The sequence below is a fragment of the Hipposideros armiger genome, unplaced genomic scaffold (genome assembly GCF_001890085.2).
Source record: "Hipposideros armiger isolate ML-2016 unplaced genomic scaffold, ASM189008v1 scaffold_43, whole genome shotgun sequence".
Taxonomy (NCBI): Eukaryota; Metazoa; Chordata; class Mammalia; order Chiroptera; family Hipposideridae; genus Hipposideros; species Hipposideros armiger.
Genome location: NW_017731393.1, coordinates 4,310,583 through 4,328,930, shown reverse-complemented (window position 1 = coordinate 4,328,930; position 18,348 = coordinate 4,310,583). Strand labels below are relative to the sequence as shown.

General features: G+C 55.5%; 1 protein-coding gene across 9 annotated transcripts in view; it reads right to left on the bottom strand.

Annotated features, from left to right (window-relative positions):
• Positions 1–428: 428 nt before the first annotated feature.
• Positions 429–18,348, bottom strand: part of DEGS2 (delta 4-desaturase, sphingolipid 2) — a 50,422-nt gene continuing 32,502 nt past the window's right edge. For 7 of the 9 annotated variants that reach the window (XM_019639362.1, XM_019639357.1, XM_019639358.1 and 4 more), the window contains 2 exons: positions 2,720–3,462; positions 429–1,023 (listed from right to left, as the gene is read on the bottom strand). In XM_019639362.1, coding sequence (XP_019494907.1) covers positions 877–1,023; positions 2,720–3,436 — 864 coding nt within the window. In that variant the 5' untranslated portion in view covers positions 3,437–3,462 and the 3' untranslated portion in view covers positions 429–876. Of the gene's footprint in view, positions 1,024–2,719; positions 3,463–9,260; positions 9,777–11,693; positions 13,675–18,348 lie in introns of those variants that run through there. The other 2 variants (XM_019639356.1, XM_019639363.1) reach the window with 2 other exon arrangements.

Below are 18,348 nucleotides of genomic sequence, written 5' to 3'. Positions count from 1 at the left end.
GAAGCCTTCCTGCAGGGGTGAGGGCTCACGGTGGAACAGGACTTCGGCAGGCCTGGGGCAGGGGCGACGGCAGGAGCAGGCAACATGGGCCGAGGGGAGGCAACGTCTGCAGCCCCCAGCCCCCCCAGGGTACAGAAGCGGGAAGGCTGGTAATGAGGGGCTTTGGGGCCACATGGAGCTGCCTATGCCCCCAAAGGCTGGCCACCAATGGCAGAGCCCTCAGGGAATGCTGCCTGAGACCAAAGTGTGGGAGCAACAGCAGTCCCCAGGGGGCAGGAAGCAGGAGGGGCATAACTTAGGGCCCACCTCCAGGGATGGCGGGGGGGATACTGCCAACCACCAGAGTCTATCCAGCGTGGGCATATATGCAGGACTCCGTGAATCCTTCCCACGGACTTGGAANGGGGGGGGGGGGGGGGGGGGGGGGGGGCTCGTTCTCAGGCCCAGGCTGCAGCTGAGAGCACCCCCTCGAAGCACATCCCTGGATATGAAAACAACGCTGACTTAATTTAGGGCATGGGAACACCAGAGAAATCCGCTCCGTGGGGACTGGCCACAATACCCGGGGCAGGGCCAGGCCCCGCGAGGCCCAGAAAGGGCAGGCCTGGCTTGAGGTCAACAGCAAGTCCACATGCAGACCAAGCTTCTCCAGGCTATAGCCTGTGCCCCTGTCCCCAGGCGTGGTCATTTGGAGTCTAGGGGACAGACAGCCCAGGGCGCGGGAACTAAATGCAGCCAAACCAGTTCTGGGCACTAGGCTGATAGGGGGACGGTGACAGCCAGCTCTGTGGCAGGTGGGTGGGGCAGGGTGAGGCCTGGCAGCCAGCCCGCTAGGGCACAGCACGGTCCATCTACTCGGGCGCCAGTGGGTCAGGCTCACAGGCGTTCCTCTGCCAGCTTGCACACCCGCTTCACCCTGGCGTAGGGCCCCAAGGAGTCCTCGAACACAAAATCCCAGAGTACCTTGACCCACGAGTGGTGCTGTGGCAGGTGGTCGTAGTATTCGGGTGCAATCTTCCGCACCTGCAGAGAGGGGGCCGGTCAGAGGCTGTGCCCTGGCACAGATGGGCTTCAGCCACACACTTGTGCAGACAGGCACAAGGCACACAGACTCACGCGAGCATGTGCACACACGCACCTCCCTGTCACCTCCCGTGGTGCCCGCATCCAGCTCAGCAGGGCAGGAGGTAGCTGCTGCTGGCTCTTAGCTCAGGGCACCATCAGTGTCTCAGCCCCCAGCCCCAAGTTTAAAATGTACCCTCCCCTCCCCAGAGCCCTCACCAAGTTTCTGATGCAGGAGCCCAGGGTGGGTCAGAGTCTTCCCCTTAAGTACCGGAGAGTTCTGAGGCACAGCCTGGCTTGAGTCCTGCTGGGCCATGGTCATGTCCATGCTGCTCCCCAGCCTGCCAACCCCTCTGGCCTCAACCCCCGCCACGCCCCCCACGCCACCGCCCTCCTCCCAGCTGCAGTACTTATTTCCCAGATGCCTATCTTGCACCCCTCTCCCCCCTCCAGCTCTGCACCTCACACCGTCAGCCCGCCTCCTCCAGGAAGTGCCCCAGGCCTCAGCACCTGCGGGGGCACCATCACCTCCCCTGCTGGCCAGGTGCATGGGAAGCCCTCCATTCCCCCATGGAGGACACATCGGAGCTCAGGGCCTGCTGTGGAGCTGAAGGGGCTCGGAGACAAGGGGACCTGCACAGGTGTGAGCAGGGAGCTGTTCACTTTGCTCAGAAGCAAGCACTTCTGCGACCTACTAGGGTCCCGATTCTGGCTCTGCCACTTCCTGAGGCAGGCACCTCCCCGCTCTGAGCCCTTGCCTTCTCGTCTGTGAAATGGGGGTGATGTGCTATGAGGGCACCTGCTGCGTTGGCTGTGCTGAGGCTTAAGTGACATAGTACCCAGCACAGAGCAGGATCTCAGTACCTTCAGCAGGAGAGGACAAGCGGGGAGGGGAGGGAGGGGCTGAGAGGGAAGGAGGGGTGGGAGAGGAGGGTGTGCACAGCCAGGGCCAGACACAGGCTGCCCGACTCCAGTCACACAGGCCAGACAGACACGTGCGCACACATAAGCATATGCACACATGCTTGTACATACAGGGCACACTCAGGCGTGCACACACTCATGCACACACAGGAGACCCCGCTGCTGCCTCTGACCCCCTGTGCCTCAGGGCGCCTGAGCTCTTTCTAACTCACCCAGACAGACCAGTACCTCCTTTTACCCCCCACTCCTCCTCCAGAACTTCCATTCCCACGTCTCCTGCAGCAGAGGCCAAGACCCTTGGGTCACAAAGGGCAAAACACCCCCTTTCCTCTCTGTGCCATGTGGGGGCCCCTGGAAAGTCACAGGGCAGGTACAGGGTGTCAGAAGCCAGGAAGGGGAGGTGGCGCACATGCTCTGTCACTACTGCTATCCCATGTCACAAAAGAAGCTGAGGCACAGAGAGGGCAAGTGGCTTGCCCAAGGAGGCACAGCCAGTACATATCGGGGCTCCAACTGCTTTTCATTAAACCAAGTGGCCCAAACTGTAGATGCCCCTTGAGCCCCTGCCCTTCCTGAACTCACCTCCTTCTCCAGCCGGGCACTGGCCTGTACTGGATAGATGGCCTTGCCCCTTGCCCCTTGCCCTGGGGGCCACAGCTGACAACGTGGGCACCAGTGACCAGCATGAGAGGAAAAGCAGGCCAGAAGTGGCCCCCAGCCCCCGCCCACGTACCAGGGGCAGGTTGCAGCCCGGGATGCTGGGGAAGTCGTGGTGCTCCATGTGGTAGCCCACGTTGAAGGTGATCCAGTTGAGGGGCCCATAGTAGGAGTAGGTCTCGTGGCCCTTGAGGAACATGTAGTGCTCAGCCACGAAGTGGCCGGAGATGGGGTGGAGGCCCAGGCCCAGCAGAGTGCTGGCCAGCAGGTAGGCCACGGGCTTCAGCCCCCAGAGGGCGAAGAGGGCGGCGTCGGCCGCCAGCTGCACCAGGGCGTTGAACACCTCCATGCGGGTCAGGGCCTTGGGGTTCACGCAGAGCGGCCGCAGCGAGTAGAAGAAGGGCTGCAGCACCAGCCAGAGCAGCTTGCGGGCCGGCGTGCAGAAAAGCCAGCCCTCCAGGCGCGTGGGCACGTCCACGTCCAGCCCGTCGCCGCCCAGGTAGCGGTGGTGATCCACGTGGTACTTCTTGAAGGAGGCGGCGTAGGGCACGCCCACCGGCAGGTTGGCGAAGACGGCGAACCAGCGGTTGCGGGCGGCGCGGCCCGTGCCGAAGGCGGCGTTGTGGGAGATGTCGTGGATGGCCAGCGTCAGCGAGTGGTTGACGCAGCCGCCGAAGGCGTAGGCCCAGAAGAGCAGCCAGCGCCACGCCAGCCCCCGCACCAGCCAGCAGGCCAGCAGCTGTGCCAGCACCATCCCCAGCACCGTCCACTTGAGATGAGGGTCGGGCCGCATCAGGGCCTTGATGGCCGGATACTTGGCTGCAGGTGGGACCAGGAGAGAACATGGTGAGTAGGCCTTGCCTCCCGGGCCTCCACCTGCATGCTCGCCCAACCCCCCGACTTCCTGCTTTCGTGCCGTCTTCCCTCTGCCCTCCTTCCACGGCCCATTAAGCCTCCCGGCAGTGACGCCGGGATAGATTCACCCCTCGAGGATCATTCTGAGACCTGGCCCAGCTGTGGGCATGCAGACCAACCTCCCCACAGCCTAGGGGGCTTTGGGGAGACTTCTCAGAGAGAGTGGGGGTCTTTGCCACAAGCCTAAATTAAAGAGCAGGTGTTTCCACTGGTCACAAATGTAATGCCAGAAGTCAAAGCAGCTGCCAGGCCGCACCCAGGTGAACCACACACGTCACCATAGCTGAGAGTGACGAGGTGGACTGGACACCCAAGCAGATCGGGAACCCAGGAAGGGGCCGGCCGGCCAGGGGAGGGGAACGTGGAGGGCTCTGGCTGGGTCTCAAAAGTGTTTTAGTTGTTAAGATCTGAAGGAAATGTGATAAAATGTTGAATGCATTTATTTTGGGTGGTGGATGTTTGTTATGGTGTTTTTTGTACTTTTCTATATTTTGTTTTACAGAAGAGGATACAACAATGAGGGTGGGTTGGCCAAGCAGGCCAAGGCCTTCTCTGCCAAGGAGCAGCCAGACCGTGCAGAAGAGGGGCGGGGTGAGTGCCTTGGGTCAAGGCATCTGTGCCTTCTAGAAACTTCCCAGCTGCTTAGCAGGAGGGGGCCAGCAGGCCGGTGGGGAGGCTGGTACTCCATGCAGGGGCAGGGAAGGACAAGGCTGGGGCCTCAGACGCGAAGGTCTGCTCTGCCCTGTCCCTGGGCGGAGCACACGGGGCCTCGGAGGTGGAGCCAACACCATGACGCACAGATGGGAAATCCAAGGCCAGCAAGCACGGGGCTTGTCCCAGGGCCTCCTCGGGAGAGGCAGTGCCGGTCTCCAGGGCCTCCGTTGTCCACCCCTCCTGCCCGGCTCAGGCCGGCCTGCGGAGAGGCTGGCCCCGGCTGCACCGGCCAGGCCAAGGCCAAGGCCTGGCAGCTCTTTCCTCGAGTGACCTGGGAAGTCACTCTCCCTTTGTGCCCTGTCAAGGATGTGACAGCTTGGCTCAGCTAGGCCAAGGCCCCCATAGCCGGTCCCTCCTGCCAGGCCAGGAGGAGTGGCCATGTCCCATTTACAATGAGACTGAGTCTCATGGTGATGCCGGGGCTCAGCCAGCACCTGAGAGCATCGCCCCAGCCCCCATCCTGAGGACATGCGCCTGGCATGGGGACGCCGGCCTTCAGGGTACAGTTACATCTCTCCAGTGGCTGAAGATAGAAGAGGGTATCCAGCTGTAGCACCCTTCCTGTCAGAGCCACCCAGCAATGGAACAGGCTGTTTCAGAGGTTCAGTCAAGGGCACCCTACCAATCAAGACCATTAAAGCCATCACCCCACAAATCAGGTGTCAGGAAAGCAGAGACCGAAAGGCATTCCCTGTCCTTGGAGAGAACCCATGCCTGTCTGCTGGAGGTAATGGCTGTCATACATTCACTGAGCACTGAGCCAACCCTTCACACTCCCTCATTGAATGGGAGCAAATGTCCCCTCTGAATGGCAGGACAGCCCTCGTGTGCTGGGAGAGGCTGGGGGAAGTTGGGGTTCCCACATCGTGGAACTGCAGGCCACCTCTGCCCAAGAAGCCAACAGAACCCAGCTGTCTGCACACCAGCCTTCCACCCAGCCTTCACCTCACCTGGCAGCCATGCTGTCTGGGCTCCAACCAAGTGAGCAGTGGCCCCACACAGCCTCAGGACAGACCACGAGTGGCCAGTGACCCCCACAGCAGACACTTCTGCTCCCAGCTGCTGAGCCTCCCGCAGCCCCTGCCAACAGGCTGGCCGTGAAGTCACTTCCCCCTGGTCTCCAGCACGGCTCCCAGAGGCAGTGGAGTCTTCTTCCCCCTTCTACCCTGGACCCTTCCCTGCACCAGGCCTGGCACCACCCAGGACTGGACGCTCCTAACAGCCCCCAAAGGCCATCGCATGCCCGTCTTGCTGGCTGGGCGTGGGGGAGGGGCCTTGTCATTGCCTTCCATCACTTCAGCGTCCCTGAGTCTCAAACATTCCAGCTCCTACGTCAGCTCCTGCTGGCCCTGTCGCACACGAGCTGCCGGGTGTAGGGCACCAGGAGCCCAGCGTTCCTCCCCTCACCTGTGCGCACCCACAGGCGAGTAACTTTACCTCCGACAACCCCTCCTCCTAACACGAGCACCCAAAGCCTCCTAACCCCCCTTCCTCAACGGCTTCTGTGCAGCGCTGGGCCTGAACCGCCTTCTCACAGCTCAATCTCTACCCACCCCCGCCCCCGCCTTTTCAGTTTGGAAGCCAAAAGGCAAGCCTAACCCTGTCTGGTTGGTATTTGCGGACCTGGTTCGACATAGAAAATGTGGAAAGTGGCCCAAAGTGCCTTCAGGAGTCACTGTTCTCTGCCTCCCCACCTGCCTCTCGCTAAACCTGCTGTTTGTTCATTGACAAATATTTGCTGAAGGTCCGTGGCAGGCAGGCCCCAGATCACAGAGGTGGGAGAGGTTCCCGGGCTTGGGGGGGCGGGNGAGCTGGGCTGCCGGGAGTCGCCGGTGACGGCGTAGGCTGCAGCCCCTGTGGCAGTGGGTTGCCATGGGCTACCGTGTGTAGCCAGCAGCCGCAGGGGCGGGGAGTGCCACACATGTGGGGGCACGGACTGTGTGTCCTAGCTTGAACGTGTCAAGAGAAGGACACCACACACACAGAGTCCCCTCACATTCCAGCTAAAACTCGAAGCAGAAAGGACTTGGATATAGGGATGTGGGCGTTGGGCTGTGGAGCGGTCATAAGGGATCTTTTCTGGGTGATGGAAATACTCTAAAATGGATTATGTAAATTTACTAAAAATCACTGGACTGTGCCTTTCAAATGAGTGGATTTTATGGTATGTAAATCATACCTCATAAAAGCTGGTACAAAGTAAAGAACAAGGGAGGCCAGGTGGGGGGCACAGCACACCCATCAATATGGAGGCTGGAAGGGGCATGTGAGCCGGCACCTGCCATGAGTCATGTGTCAGGACGTGAGGACAGACGGGAGCAGAGGCTCCGGCCGCACCGCGCTGGGTTAGTCCTGCCCCCACCCCCAACCCACTGGGTAACTGTGAGCAAGTGAGAACTTCCCAGGGTCCTGCTGTACATAAAACATGTAAATATCCATAAGGGGGAAAGGCGGGGAAGAAAAAAGAACCCAAGTGGAAAAACAAAGGACAAACCAGGAAAGGTTACCTGTGGGGAGGTTACCTGTGGGGCAAAGGCAGGGCTACCATGAGCCATGGATACAAAACTCGCAAATCAAGAAAAAGGGCAACTCTGCTGGAAAAGGATCGAAGGGCACAAGTAGAAAAGCCACAGAAGAAAGCAGTGAAACCCAGGAAGAAAAACTCAGCCCCACTAATCAGCTTAAAAGAGACCTAGAAGGTCCCTAAAAGGTGGCATCTCCCAACTGTCCAGGTGGCAAGGGTGAAGCCACAGGCAAAGAGCTGGAGTGGCCGGTGCAGCCCTGCGGGAGGGAGAGCGGCCCAGCGGCGCTCCTGCGAGGCCCTGGGCTGGAGCTGCAGTCGTGCCTGTTGCCTCATGGGTTCACTCAGCCTCTCCGGGAAGCCACAGGCATGCCACGACCCCGAGGAAACGGCTGCGGTGCAGGTGAGCCTGGCCCTGCCCTCCAGGAAGCTCAGAGATGAGTGGGGGAGTCAGAACATTAAAGCAATCACCCCACAAATCAAGGCAGAATTACAGGTGGGGCAAAGGCCTCCAGGTAAAAGTGCCCAGCCCCCTGCAGAGGATCAGGGAGGAGGAGGAGGAGCTTAGAAGGGCAGGTAGGCGGTGGTGTGGGCCATCAGGTCACACCCAGGCCAGCCAGCAAGCACCCAATGTGTTCCTTGCTCTCTTCCCAACTCCATGCTCAGTGATGATACATGTGGGTCGCTTTAAATTGTCCGTGATGGAAATATTTACAAATCAGGGCTTTATGTGCCCTCCAGAGACTCAATTGTTGAATGTTTACCAGCATGCAGAGTGTGTGTGTATGTGTTAGAGAGTGTTTCTGGGCAAAGGACATTCAGGCTGAGACCTGAAGGATGCATAGGAGTCTGCTAGCTGAAGAGTAAGGGAAAAGAATTCAAGCAGAGGGAACAGCATTTGCAAAACCCATGAAGTAGGAAATGGGCAGATGGGGTACATTCCACATAGTGGCTAGAGAGCAGAAAGCAAGAAGAAAGGGCAGGGGCCAGAACCGGGCGTGCCCAAGAGGCCAGGCCAGAAATAGGGGTTTTAGCAAGGAAGGCCCTTGGAGGATTTGAGCAGGGGGACGATAATTAAGTCAAACAGGGTCCAGGAGGAACCCCTCAGTGATCACCTACTGTCTGTGCTGCTGTGAGCCTGAGTACCCAGCACCCCTCTATCTGTCCCCGCCTCCCCCCGCCCCCCATTCAGATCTCAGCTGCGTCTCACTGCCCTTAGCATGCCCATCACAGCCCCTTGCCTACTGACCAACCACAGGACTCAAGGGGGGGTTGTGCTACTCAGGGCAGGAGCGGAGGGAGGCACCCCTCCTTCTGTGGAATCTCATAGCCAGGTGGACACAGGCCATGCACTACCCGCAGCCTACCTGGTACAGGAGGGTGGGGACTTCACACAGACTGCTGCAGGGGCGAGGGGCTCGGAGAGGATGCCCCGTGGCCCGCCGGCTCTCCCCCTGGAGCCACATCTCTCTGGCTGGATGAGAAGGGTCCACAGATTCCTAGGAGAGCACCGGCCAGTTCTCTTCTGGATTTTACAAGTTCTTTTCTGGATTTTACTGCTTGCTGGTGAGAAAGCCCCAGCCAGGGCCTTTCCTAAGCAAGTAATCCAATTGCCAAGAGTCTTACTTCCTTGTTTTCCTTTGAATATTTGATTTTTTTTTTACCATGTGTGTGCCTATTTTCATAAGAACAGAAACCAACAAAAAAAAATCACAAAGGTATTTGTTTATGAAAAGACAAATCCAAAGCCTGCTTGGTGCTGGAGGGCCACACCTGGCATAGACGCTGGTCTCCATGAGACCAGACTTGCTGGCTGTCCCCGCCCTCGCAATACAGAAGCTTCAGCCCTGACCTGGGACACACGGCTCTTAGGGGCTGCCTTGGGACCCCCTTTTCTTAGGACACTGTTTCCTGGGGAGCATGCCCCCCCCATCCAGGCAGGAGCTGCAGATGGACTTTGGTCCTGCCCAAAGAACACTCAGCCAGTCCTGTGCAAGGATTTCTGGTCCTGGCTCCGAGATTAGGATCTTTATTGAGCACCCACTGGCCCCCAGCAGCTTGGCATGGGCGCAGCAGCCACCTGGGTGGGGCCACAGCACATCCTTGAGCAGGAGTCCAATGAATACCAGCCTGGCCCTGATGGTCTCCAAGCTAAGCGGCCCTAGGCAAATCGCCTCTCCTCTCTGAACCCCATTCTGCTGCCTCTTTTTGTAAAGCGATGCTGGTGGGCAGTTATACAAAGGATTTCTCTTGGGCCAGGAATGGTACAGGTGTCAGGAAAGCAGAGACCGAAAGGCATTCCCTATCCTTGGAGAGAACCCAGGCCTGTCTGCTGGAGGTAATGGCTGTCATACATTCACTGAGCACTGAGCCAACACTTCACACTCCCTCATTTGATCTGCACAACACCGCAAGGAAAGTACTGCTATTAACCCCTTTCAACTCAACCAAGCCTCGATTTCCTCACCTGTTTATTGACTTGCCTGGGGTCACACGGCTAATGAGTGAGTGTTGATGTCCTTGCCAGGAGCTCCGGAGCCAAACCCTAGACCCCTGCCAGCCTGCCCCAGAGAGGTAAGAATCGGATGAGCTGCAGCTACTGAGAACCCCAGAGGAGTGCCCTTGCCCAGCCAGGGCCCATGAGGGCAGCCAGGAGGGCTTCCTGTAGGAGGTGGGACTGAGCGAGAGCCAACCGGGCAGAACAAGGAGGAAGGACATTCAGGCGAGGGAACAGTTTGTGCAAATGCCAGGGAGGGAGGCACATTCCAAGTTCATTAGTTCAAAACTGGATGCACATGTAAGAATCCACGGCACCCAGAGGAAACAGGAATGAGCAAGGCTCCCTGGGGAGTCACTCCTTGAGAACTTGTGTGGCCCCCACCCTGGCTCAAATCATGTGGCTTCTCTCTTTAGAGAGATCCTCGGGCCGGCAGAGTGGCGCATTGGTTAAGAGCTGGCTTGGGACGCCAGAGGGCCCCGGTTCGGTTCCCACATATGAGGGCCAGTGACACTGCCCTCTACAGCTAAGATACTGAACAACAGCTCAACCTGGAGCTGGGCTGCCGGGAGTCGCCGGTGACGGCGTAGGCTGCAGCCCCTGTGGCAGTGGGTTGCCATGGGCTACCGTGTGTAGCCAGCAGCCGCAGTGAGCGGCCGTCCAGAGGCCGGTGACTGATCTGCCTCGCCCGGGAAGAGCGCAATGATGGTGCCAACTTGGGCCAGTGAAGCGACGTCCTCCACAACTAGACTGAAGAACAAAAGAACAGCAACTTGTTTGTTCCCCTCCCCCAATTCCCCAATAAAAAATCTTTTAAAAAAGAGAGAGGTCCTCCTCCATGTCCTGGAGTGCTGGGTACCACACTGAGCACCTTGCCATCCAAGATCTCCTTTCATCCTCATACCCACTCTGCCAGACAAAAATGACTGGGCCCATTTTGCAGACTGGGAGAGTGAGGCTCCAGCCCAGAGTGTCTGGATCCTGTCAGGCAGCTCTGTGGGCTGCGATGTCTCCCAGACTTCACCTGGGGCCAGGTGCCCAGTAAGTCAGGAAAGGGGAAGGTGGGGGACAGCCAGGGGAAGGGAAGGAAATGCAGCCCTGCCTGGGACCCACTGAGGGGGCAGCAGCCAAGATACCTGCCCTCTGATGGGAGGGAAGACCAGGTGACCACCAAGACCACCTCCGACACCCCCAGCAAATTCACAGGTGTCGGGGAGGATGCTGCCACTGGCGAGACCACAAGTGTGGCTTATTGTTCACCTCACAGAAGAAGACCACCGAAGTCACAAACCACCCAGGTCTCTCCATCCCCATCCCCCAGCTACAGGGCAGGGTACAGTCAGGCACGAACCACTCAATGCATCTGGTGTCAGAAAGGCTTGCAAGTTTTAGGATGCGTATTTCCATAGTCTTGCGGCGGGTCAGAGAGACACGGAAGAGGAAACCCTGAAGAAAAAGCCACTCGATTCGAACGCCACTAAAAAAAAAAAACGTTTCTGTGATAGCAAAAGACAAATTGTAAAGGAGGAAGTTCCTTGCAACATAGAAGACAAAGGATTTAAAAGCTTTTGTATAAAGTTCTAACAATTATATAAAAGCAAAAGGCCAACCCAAGAGAAAAAAAGAAATTTGAATGGTCAGTTAAACACTGAAATCAATCATCAAGTAAATGTAAATTACACCCACAATGAATGAGCCTGTTGCCTCTGTCCATCTGATTGGCAAGATGAAAAGCTTTGTCAACCCCCGGTGTGAGCGAGGGTGTGAGGAAGCGGCCACCGGTTCTGGGAGGCAGGAGTGTGTCCACCCAGTTGGAAGCCACCTGGCTCTGGCGGGGCGGTTTGGTGGTATCTATTGAAGTGAAAGCTGTTTGGGAGGTGTGAGCCCTTTATCCCGTAACCCTGGGTGCAGGGGAAGTCGCTGGCATGGAAGGTCGCGATCCCGTCCATGTGGGTGAAAATGACCTCGCGTGATACTAAACGACAGGGAGTGGCGGCCACCGTGCAAGGAGCTGTAAGCTCCAGGACAGAGGGCGGCATTCTTTGGTACAACCTTTGCCTTTTACGAGTTGTATTTCTGGTTCCGCGTTGGCTTCCCTCGGGGCGCCCATTCTCTCTGCGCTGGGTTTGGGGTGGGCTTGGAGGCCCCTGGGAGGTCGCGGGACCCAGGAGCTCCAGTGCTCACCCCTATTCTTGCCCCGGACCGAGCGGCTGAGACGCGCTCCCCAGCGCACGGGGCCGGGCTCGGGTCCTCGGGTCCTGGATCCCGAGAGGGAGGCAGAGACGCAGGGGGGGGGGTTCAGCCCGGGCTGGGGGAACTCTCGGGGACCCCGGGCCGGACATGCCGGCGGAGCGCGGTGGCGCCGCCACCCTCCCGCCCGCCGGGCACCGGGCCCGCGCTCACCGAGCATCTCCTTGCGGCGCTGCGTGTGCGGCTGGTCGGTGTAGACCCACTCGAAGTCGCTGCGGCCCGCGCGGTTGCCCATGGTGGGGCCGGGAGCGAGCGCGGCGCGGAGCGGAGTGCGGGGCTCGGCTCGGCTGCGCTGCACCTGTCGCCCGGCCCGCGCCGCGCGGGAAAGCTTGGGGCCCCGGGGCGGGGACTCGGAGGCGGGGCCAGGTGCGCCCCAGGAGCGCCAGGCCAGGGGCGGTGCCACCTCGGGTCTGGCGGCGGCTGCTGCGGGTCTCGGGACCACAACTACCTCTGCGGGAAAACGGGACTGTGAGCGTGCGACACGCGAGAGCCCCCGGCCTCCAGGTTGTGCAAGGACGCCCAGGCGCGCTCGCCAGCCCTCCCTGCCTGGCTCGCCGGAGCGCCGGTTCTCCCTGTGGCCCACACCCTCTCGCGTTCCTGCTGCCCGGGCCGCACCGACGGGCCGGTGACAGGGTCCACTGGGGCCGGCGCAGGATAGAGAATAATGGATGCAACAGTGCCAGTAAGCAGGTGTTCAAGAAAGGTTCACTACAACAATTCTCTCTTCCTCTACCAGCGTCTTTTATTGTATTAACGCTGAAGGCAGCTGACGTGTCTGTGACAACCTCACGGTGGTGTTGGCCCCACCCCTGCCTTCAGGGAAATACAGGGACACAGGCACGTAAGAGGCCCATCGTGACTCAGGGTGATGTGTGCTGTGATGCAGGTGGGAGGAGTACTGAGGGTCCAGTAGAGGGGACTTTTGCATTGGGCCTTGAAGGATGAGTAGGAGTTCAAAACAGCTAGAAAACGGGGAGGGCACTGGTGGTAGAAGAAACAGCAGATGCAGAGGCTCAGAAGCTTGGAAGAACCCTGACATTTTCTGAATGGAGAGTTCAGGCTTTTAGGGAGTGGTGGCACAGGGCTCCTCATGTTTACCTTTTCCGGGGTTTCTCTCGCTCCTTTGGAGGGGGTGCCTGGTGTACTTGAGGACTAGAGCCTGGCCTGTGCTGGGAGCTTCCTAGGTAGCAGACTGGACTGGCAGCCAAAGAACTACAAGGCAGGCTGGTAATAATGGTGAGCTTCCTCCCTCCGATCTCCTGGAAGTCCACGGTCCAGGGGTGTGGTACATTTGGCAAGCTTCCCTCGGCCCAGGGCAAAGGCAATACTGGCATGAGCTGGGCGGGAGGGGACAACTGTGTGTGGGCATCCTGTGACAGCCAGCCACCTGCCCCTGAGTCAAGTGTGGGAAAAAGGACGGACACAGAGACTGGACCCCTCATCCCACAGGAGGCCCCTCAGAGCCCAGCACTGCCACTAGCCTGGCAGCACCCAGCCCTGCTTGCACGAACTCACTGCTCCCCAGGGCAATCTGCTCTATGCCCGGCCAGATAGGGAAACCGAGGCTCAGAACTGAAGAGGGCCTTGTCTAAGGTGCACAGCAAGAAGCAGCAAAGCAGGACAGCCCCTGACCTTTACTTGAAAAGCCCAAGGTCAGAGCATTGGCCCCCACGTGGTGTTCAGTGAGATCTGGGTCCCAGCGCTGGGACATGCCGATGCCTGCCAGCTCCCTCTGCCCCAGGAAAAGGCTCAGAAAACTTCACTCATCCTTCTACCTCAGGACTCAGCCTGTACAGAAGAAACTAGCCCAATGCCTTCGTTTTCCAGAGGGGGAAACTGAGGCCTAAGAGGGGACGAGACAAAGAACACGCTGGAGAGAGGCCTGGGAGTAGAATAAAATGTCAAGACACACGACTCCCAAGTGACCCCCAGGCCCTGAGGTCAGCCTGGACCACAGAAACTCGGCTTCAAGGTGGTGAGCTTTCCTGGAGCACATGCAATAGCATCCCCCACCCCCCATCCCAGCAACGAAAGAAAATACATAGTCCATACTCCTTTGTAGGGGGTGTCCTAGGTGGGATACTGGGCCAGAAAGGGGACATGGGGACATCGGATGAAAACCAAGGGACTCTGAATAAAGGATGGATTTTAGTTAATAATAGTGTGTCAACTTTGGTTCATTAATTGTAACAAATGCACCATACTATTATATTAAAATAAAAGGAACTGGGCGTGGAGGCTATGTGAACTCTCAAAGCTAGCCTCACAATTTTTGTGTAAATCATGAAGTGTATTTTAAAAATCAAGTTTATGTTTTAAAAGCTATAATATACGAGAGTGAGTATACACACACACACACATATATATATATATATATATATATATATATATATTGTTAAACAGCTACCACTGAAATGGACTCTTGCAGGTAGAAACTGAGAGGACCCCCAAGAGGCCAGCCGGTCTTTGAGGGCTCCACACCCTTCCACGCCCCCATTTCCCCTGGGCGGGGTGGGGGTTCGCAGACTCTCTGAAGGGTCCGGTCAGGGTGCTCTGGTGTGAGGAGCTGGGGGCTTGCGGCCCCTGAGAAAGGCCTCTTTCTGTCGGGGTTTGCAGGAAATGGCCCAGAATGCGTCCCCTGCAGCCCCTCCCACCCCTGCCTGCGATCCAGCGTCAGCCCACCTGGAGGGAGGTCATTCTCTGAAAGAAGGGAAGACCTTCCCACCGGAAAGCAGCTCCAGGAGAAGCAGGGTGGGGCTGAGGACTGAGAACAACCACTCCCAAGAAACACAAAAGGCTATTTCATCCATAAAGTGAACAAATAAATAAAGCAGAGATGGACACAAATTTCCTGTTTTAAAAAAACCACAGCCCTCGATTGCAATGGAAGCACCTGAAAGGAAAGAGACCAGGAGGGCCGAATCCCACGCTTGTCTAATGGGATTTCCAAGACAGAGGATGGAGGGGAGGCAACATTCCCCCCCACCCCCCCCATCCCCCGGCGCTGCCTTGTTGTCTTCATAGACGTGGTCTTTCACCGAAATTATAATTTAATTATGTGTAACTGATTATCTTTATCCGAAATAAATTTTTGCAGCATGCATTTATTTACTTGGTTGTCCCCTCCTCCAAAGTGTCTTGTTCTCTAGAGGTCACGCCTGGTACCCCTAACGCCTACACCAGTTTCTGGCAAAGGAGTGCCCTTGATAACGATTTGCTAAATGAAAGAATAAATAAATCTTGTTAAGCAGTGAGTGAGGATCCTTTCAGATCAGAAGAAAGACATGAGTCTGCAAACTGAAAAGGCTCAGGGGTGTCAGTGAGATTGAAACTTGGGTCAACCACTTAGGAAACTGCAGCAATAGCTCCTAAAACTCCACATAGGGTCTACCTGGGATGCCGGGATTTCGCCCAAAGAAATGAAAATAGGTATATCCGCCAAAAGACATGTGCAGGGATATTTGGGGCCACTGTAGTGGTCAGGGCCCAATCCTAGACACAGCCCCGACCTTCAGCCGCAGGAGAACAGACAGCCGTCTCGTGGCGCTCAGTGCGCTGCAGTGGTGTGCAGCCAGAAAACCAGAGGTGCTGATTACACACCTATGTGGTGTGTTACTTGTGCCTCTTGACTTTCTGCTATTTGGATGCTATGACATCTTGGGGCCTTGCTGACCCGGCAGAGACGGCCCCTCCCAGGGCTACCCAGTTTCTAGAGGCACTAAATGCCTAGCCTGGCACATAGCCTCACATATGCAAACTGACCGATCCAGAGCCCACACACCACAATTCCAGAGAAAAGCAAATTTGGAGGAGTCCTATGACCAGGCTCCAGGACATACTTCAGGTCAATGTGTCATAGGTGAAAGCACAGACACATAGATCAATGGGACAGAACAGAAAGCCCAGAAATAGACCCAAATAGTCAACTGATGTTTGACAACAGAGCAAAGGCAGTTGAGTGGGGAAAGGGTAGCCTCGTAAGTACGTGGTGCTAGAACCACGTGACATCCACATGCAAAAACATGAATGAACCTAGACACGGACTTGACACAAAACTAACTCAAAATGGATCATAGACTTAAATGTAAAATGCAAAACAACAAAACTTCTTGAAAAACACATAGAAGAAAAATCTACATGACCTTGGACTTCGTGATGAGTTTTTAAATACAATACCAATAGTACAATCCATGAATGAGAAAAGTTATAGGTTAATCTTTATTAAAATTAAAAATTTTTAACAGTGAAAGACACTGTTAAAAGAATGAAAAGATAAACCACAGACTGGGAGAAAATATCTGCAAAACACATATCTGATAAAGGACTTGTATTCAAAACATACAAACAATACTGTAAAATGAACAGATAGAAAACAAATAACCCAGTTAACAAATGGGCAAAAGATCTGAACAGACCCCTCACCATAGAAGATATACAGATGGCAAATAGGATATGAAAAGATGCTAAACATCCTTTGTCATTAGGGAAATGCAAATTAAACAACAATGAGATACCACTACCCACCAATCAAATGGCCAAAATCCAGGACACTGACAACACCAAATGCTGGTGAGGACATAGCCTCACATATGAAAACTGTGAATGAATGAACTCTCATCCATTGCTGGTGGGAATGCAAAATAGTGCAGCCACTTTGGAAAACAGTTTGGCAGTTTCTTATAAAACTAAACATATTCTTACCATACGATCCACTAGTTGGGCTCCTAAGTGCTTACGTAACTGGATTTAAAACATGTCCACACGAAAGCCAGCGTGTGAATGTTTATCACAGCCTTATTTATAATCACCTAAAACTAGAAGCAGACAAGTGTCAACAGGTGAATGGATAAATAAAGTGTGCTCCATCCATACAATGGAATATTATTCTGAGATAAAAAGAAATGAGCTCACAAGTCACAAAAAGATATGGATGAATCACAAATGCATAGTTCTAAGTGAAAGAAGCCAAACTGAAACCACTCCATACTGTATGGTCCCATTTATATAACACTGGGAGAGGCTAAGCTAGCGAGGCTATAAACACAACAGCAGTTGCCAGGGTGCTGGGGCTGGGGATAGGGGCTGAACAAGCAAAGCACAAGGGGTTTTGAAGGAGGAGGAAAAATGATTGTGTATGAAACTGTAATCGTGAATGTAAAGCATCGGGATTTGTCAAAACTCATAGAACTTTCTATCACAGAGTGAACCTCAACGTATACAGAACTAAAAAGAAAACCATTTAGGAGTCAGGGATCTGAGGGCAGAATGCAGAATGTGACACAAGAACCCAGTCATATTTGAACTGTATGGACCACCTCACTGAAGGCTGTGGGAGAAGAAGGTGCCGGCGTAAGTAACTTCGAAAACGAGCAGAGGCTGTCAGGCTTCAGAAAGGCCGAAGGACTGGACTCTGGTTGATAACGTTGCTTCCTGTGGGCACACGAGGTAACAATTCTAGGACCCCTCTACACATACACTGGAATTGAAGAGTTAAGTAAATAAAGAGCAGATGGTGAGAGCCAAGTGTCTCACGGTTGGAGGGAGATTAGCGATAAGCAAGGGGCAGAGGCTAGAATGTTCCATGTGGTAATGCATTAGGGTTGGGATCATCAGTATAAACTTAGGTTTAGCCTACCACAGATAGAAAGAGTTACGTGCAGAAATATAGGTGTGCAACACGGGTTCATATACACACATGTATCTCCGAGCTTTGTCAGCTGAGGGCACCTAGAGGCAAGGACATCCCAGGAGCTATGAGCACATGTGATTTCGGTTTCTCCAGGAAAGGAACCAGGGCTCTTTGAAGAAATGGCAGATTCTAGGGCTGCAGCAAGAAATATAAAGGATGAGCCAGGGGCATCTTATAGTGTCAGAAAGTATGGAAGTGCTCAACACCCCCACACCCACACACCGCCCCCCCCCACACACACACACACTGACGGCGGTGAGCCAAAGGGACACGGGGGCCAACCGAAAGAGCTCCCAGTGGCCAGAGCTGGAGCAATGTGAGCAACAAAATAAAGTAGCATTGAATGACTTGTCCTAAGAATTAAGTAAATATCCACGAGTCCTTACTGATATAAATGATTAAGTAACTAAATGGACGCGACGAGATCACTCTCCTGTGCAGAATAATTGCTGTACATATTTCATCTTCGGGGAGGCACAGCACAGCTCCCCACTCAAGCGTGGGCTGCATAGTGACTTCCTTCCAAACAGGACAGTATGGACAGGGGGGCAGGGGGAAAAGAGTCACTTTACAGTGGAAAAACCTGATAAATGCACCTCAGTCAGGTGACCCAGGTCAACATCAATGGTGACAAGTCGTGTTAATAGTATGTACCCTTGATGTGATGAGAAAGGTACTTCATCTCTGTGGTCTTCCTCCCCAAAACCATAACCCCAGTCTAATATGAAAAAAATCAGACTGGGCCGGCTGAGAGGTGCGTTGGTTAAGAGCTGGCTTATCGGGCCCCAGTTCCGATACCACATATGAGGGCCAGTGACACTGCCCACTACAGCTAAGATGCTGAACAACAGCTCAACCTGGAGCTGCGCTGCCATGAGTCGCCGGGGGATGGCATAGGCTGCAGGCCCTGCGGCAGTGGGCTGCCATGGGCTACCGTGTGTAGGCAGCAGCCGCCGTGAGCAGCCGTCCAGAAGCCGGTGACTGATCTGCCTCTCCCAGGAGAGTGCAATGATGGTGCCAACTTGGGCCAGTGAAGCAACATCCTCAACAACTAGACTGAAGAACAAAAGGACAGCAACTTGTCTGTTCCCCTTCCCCCAATTCCCCAGCGCTGTTCCC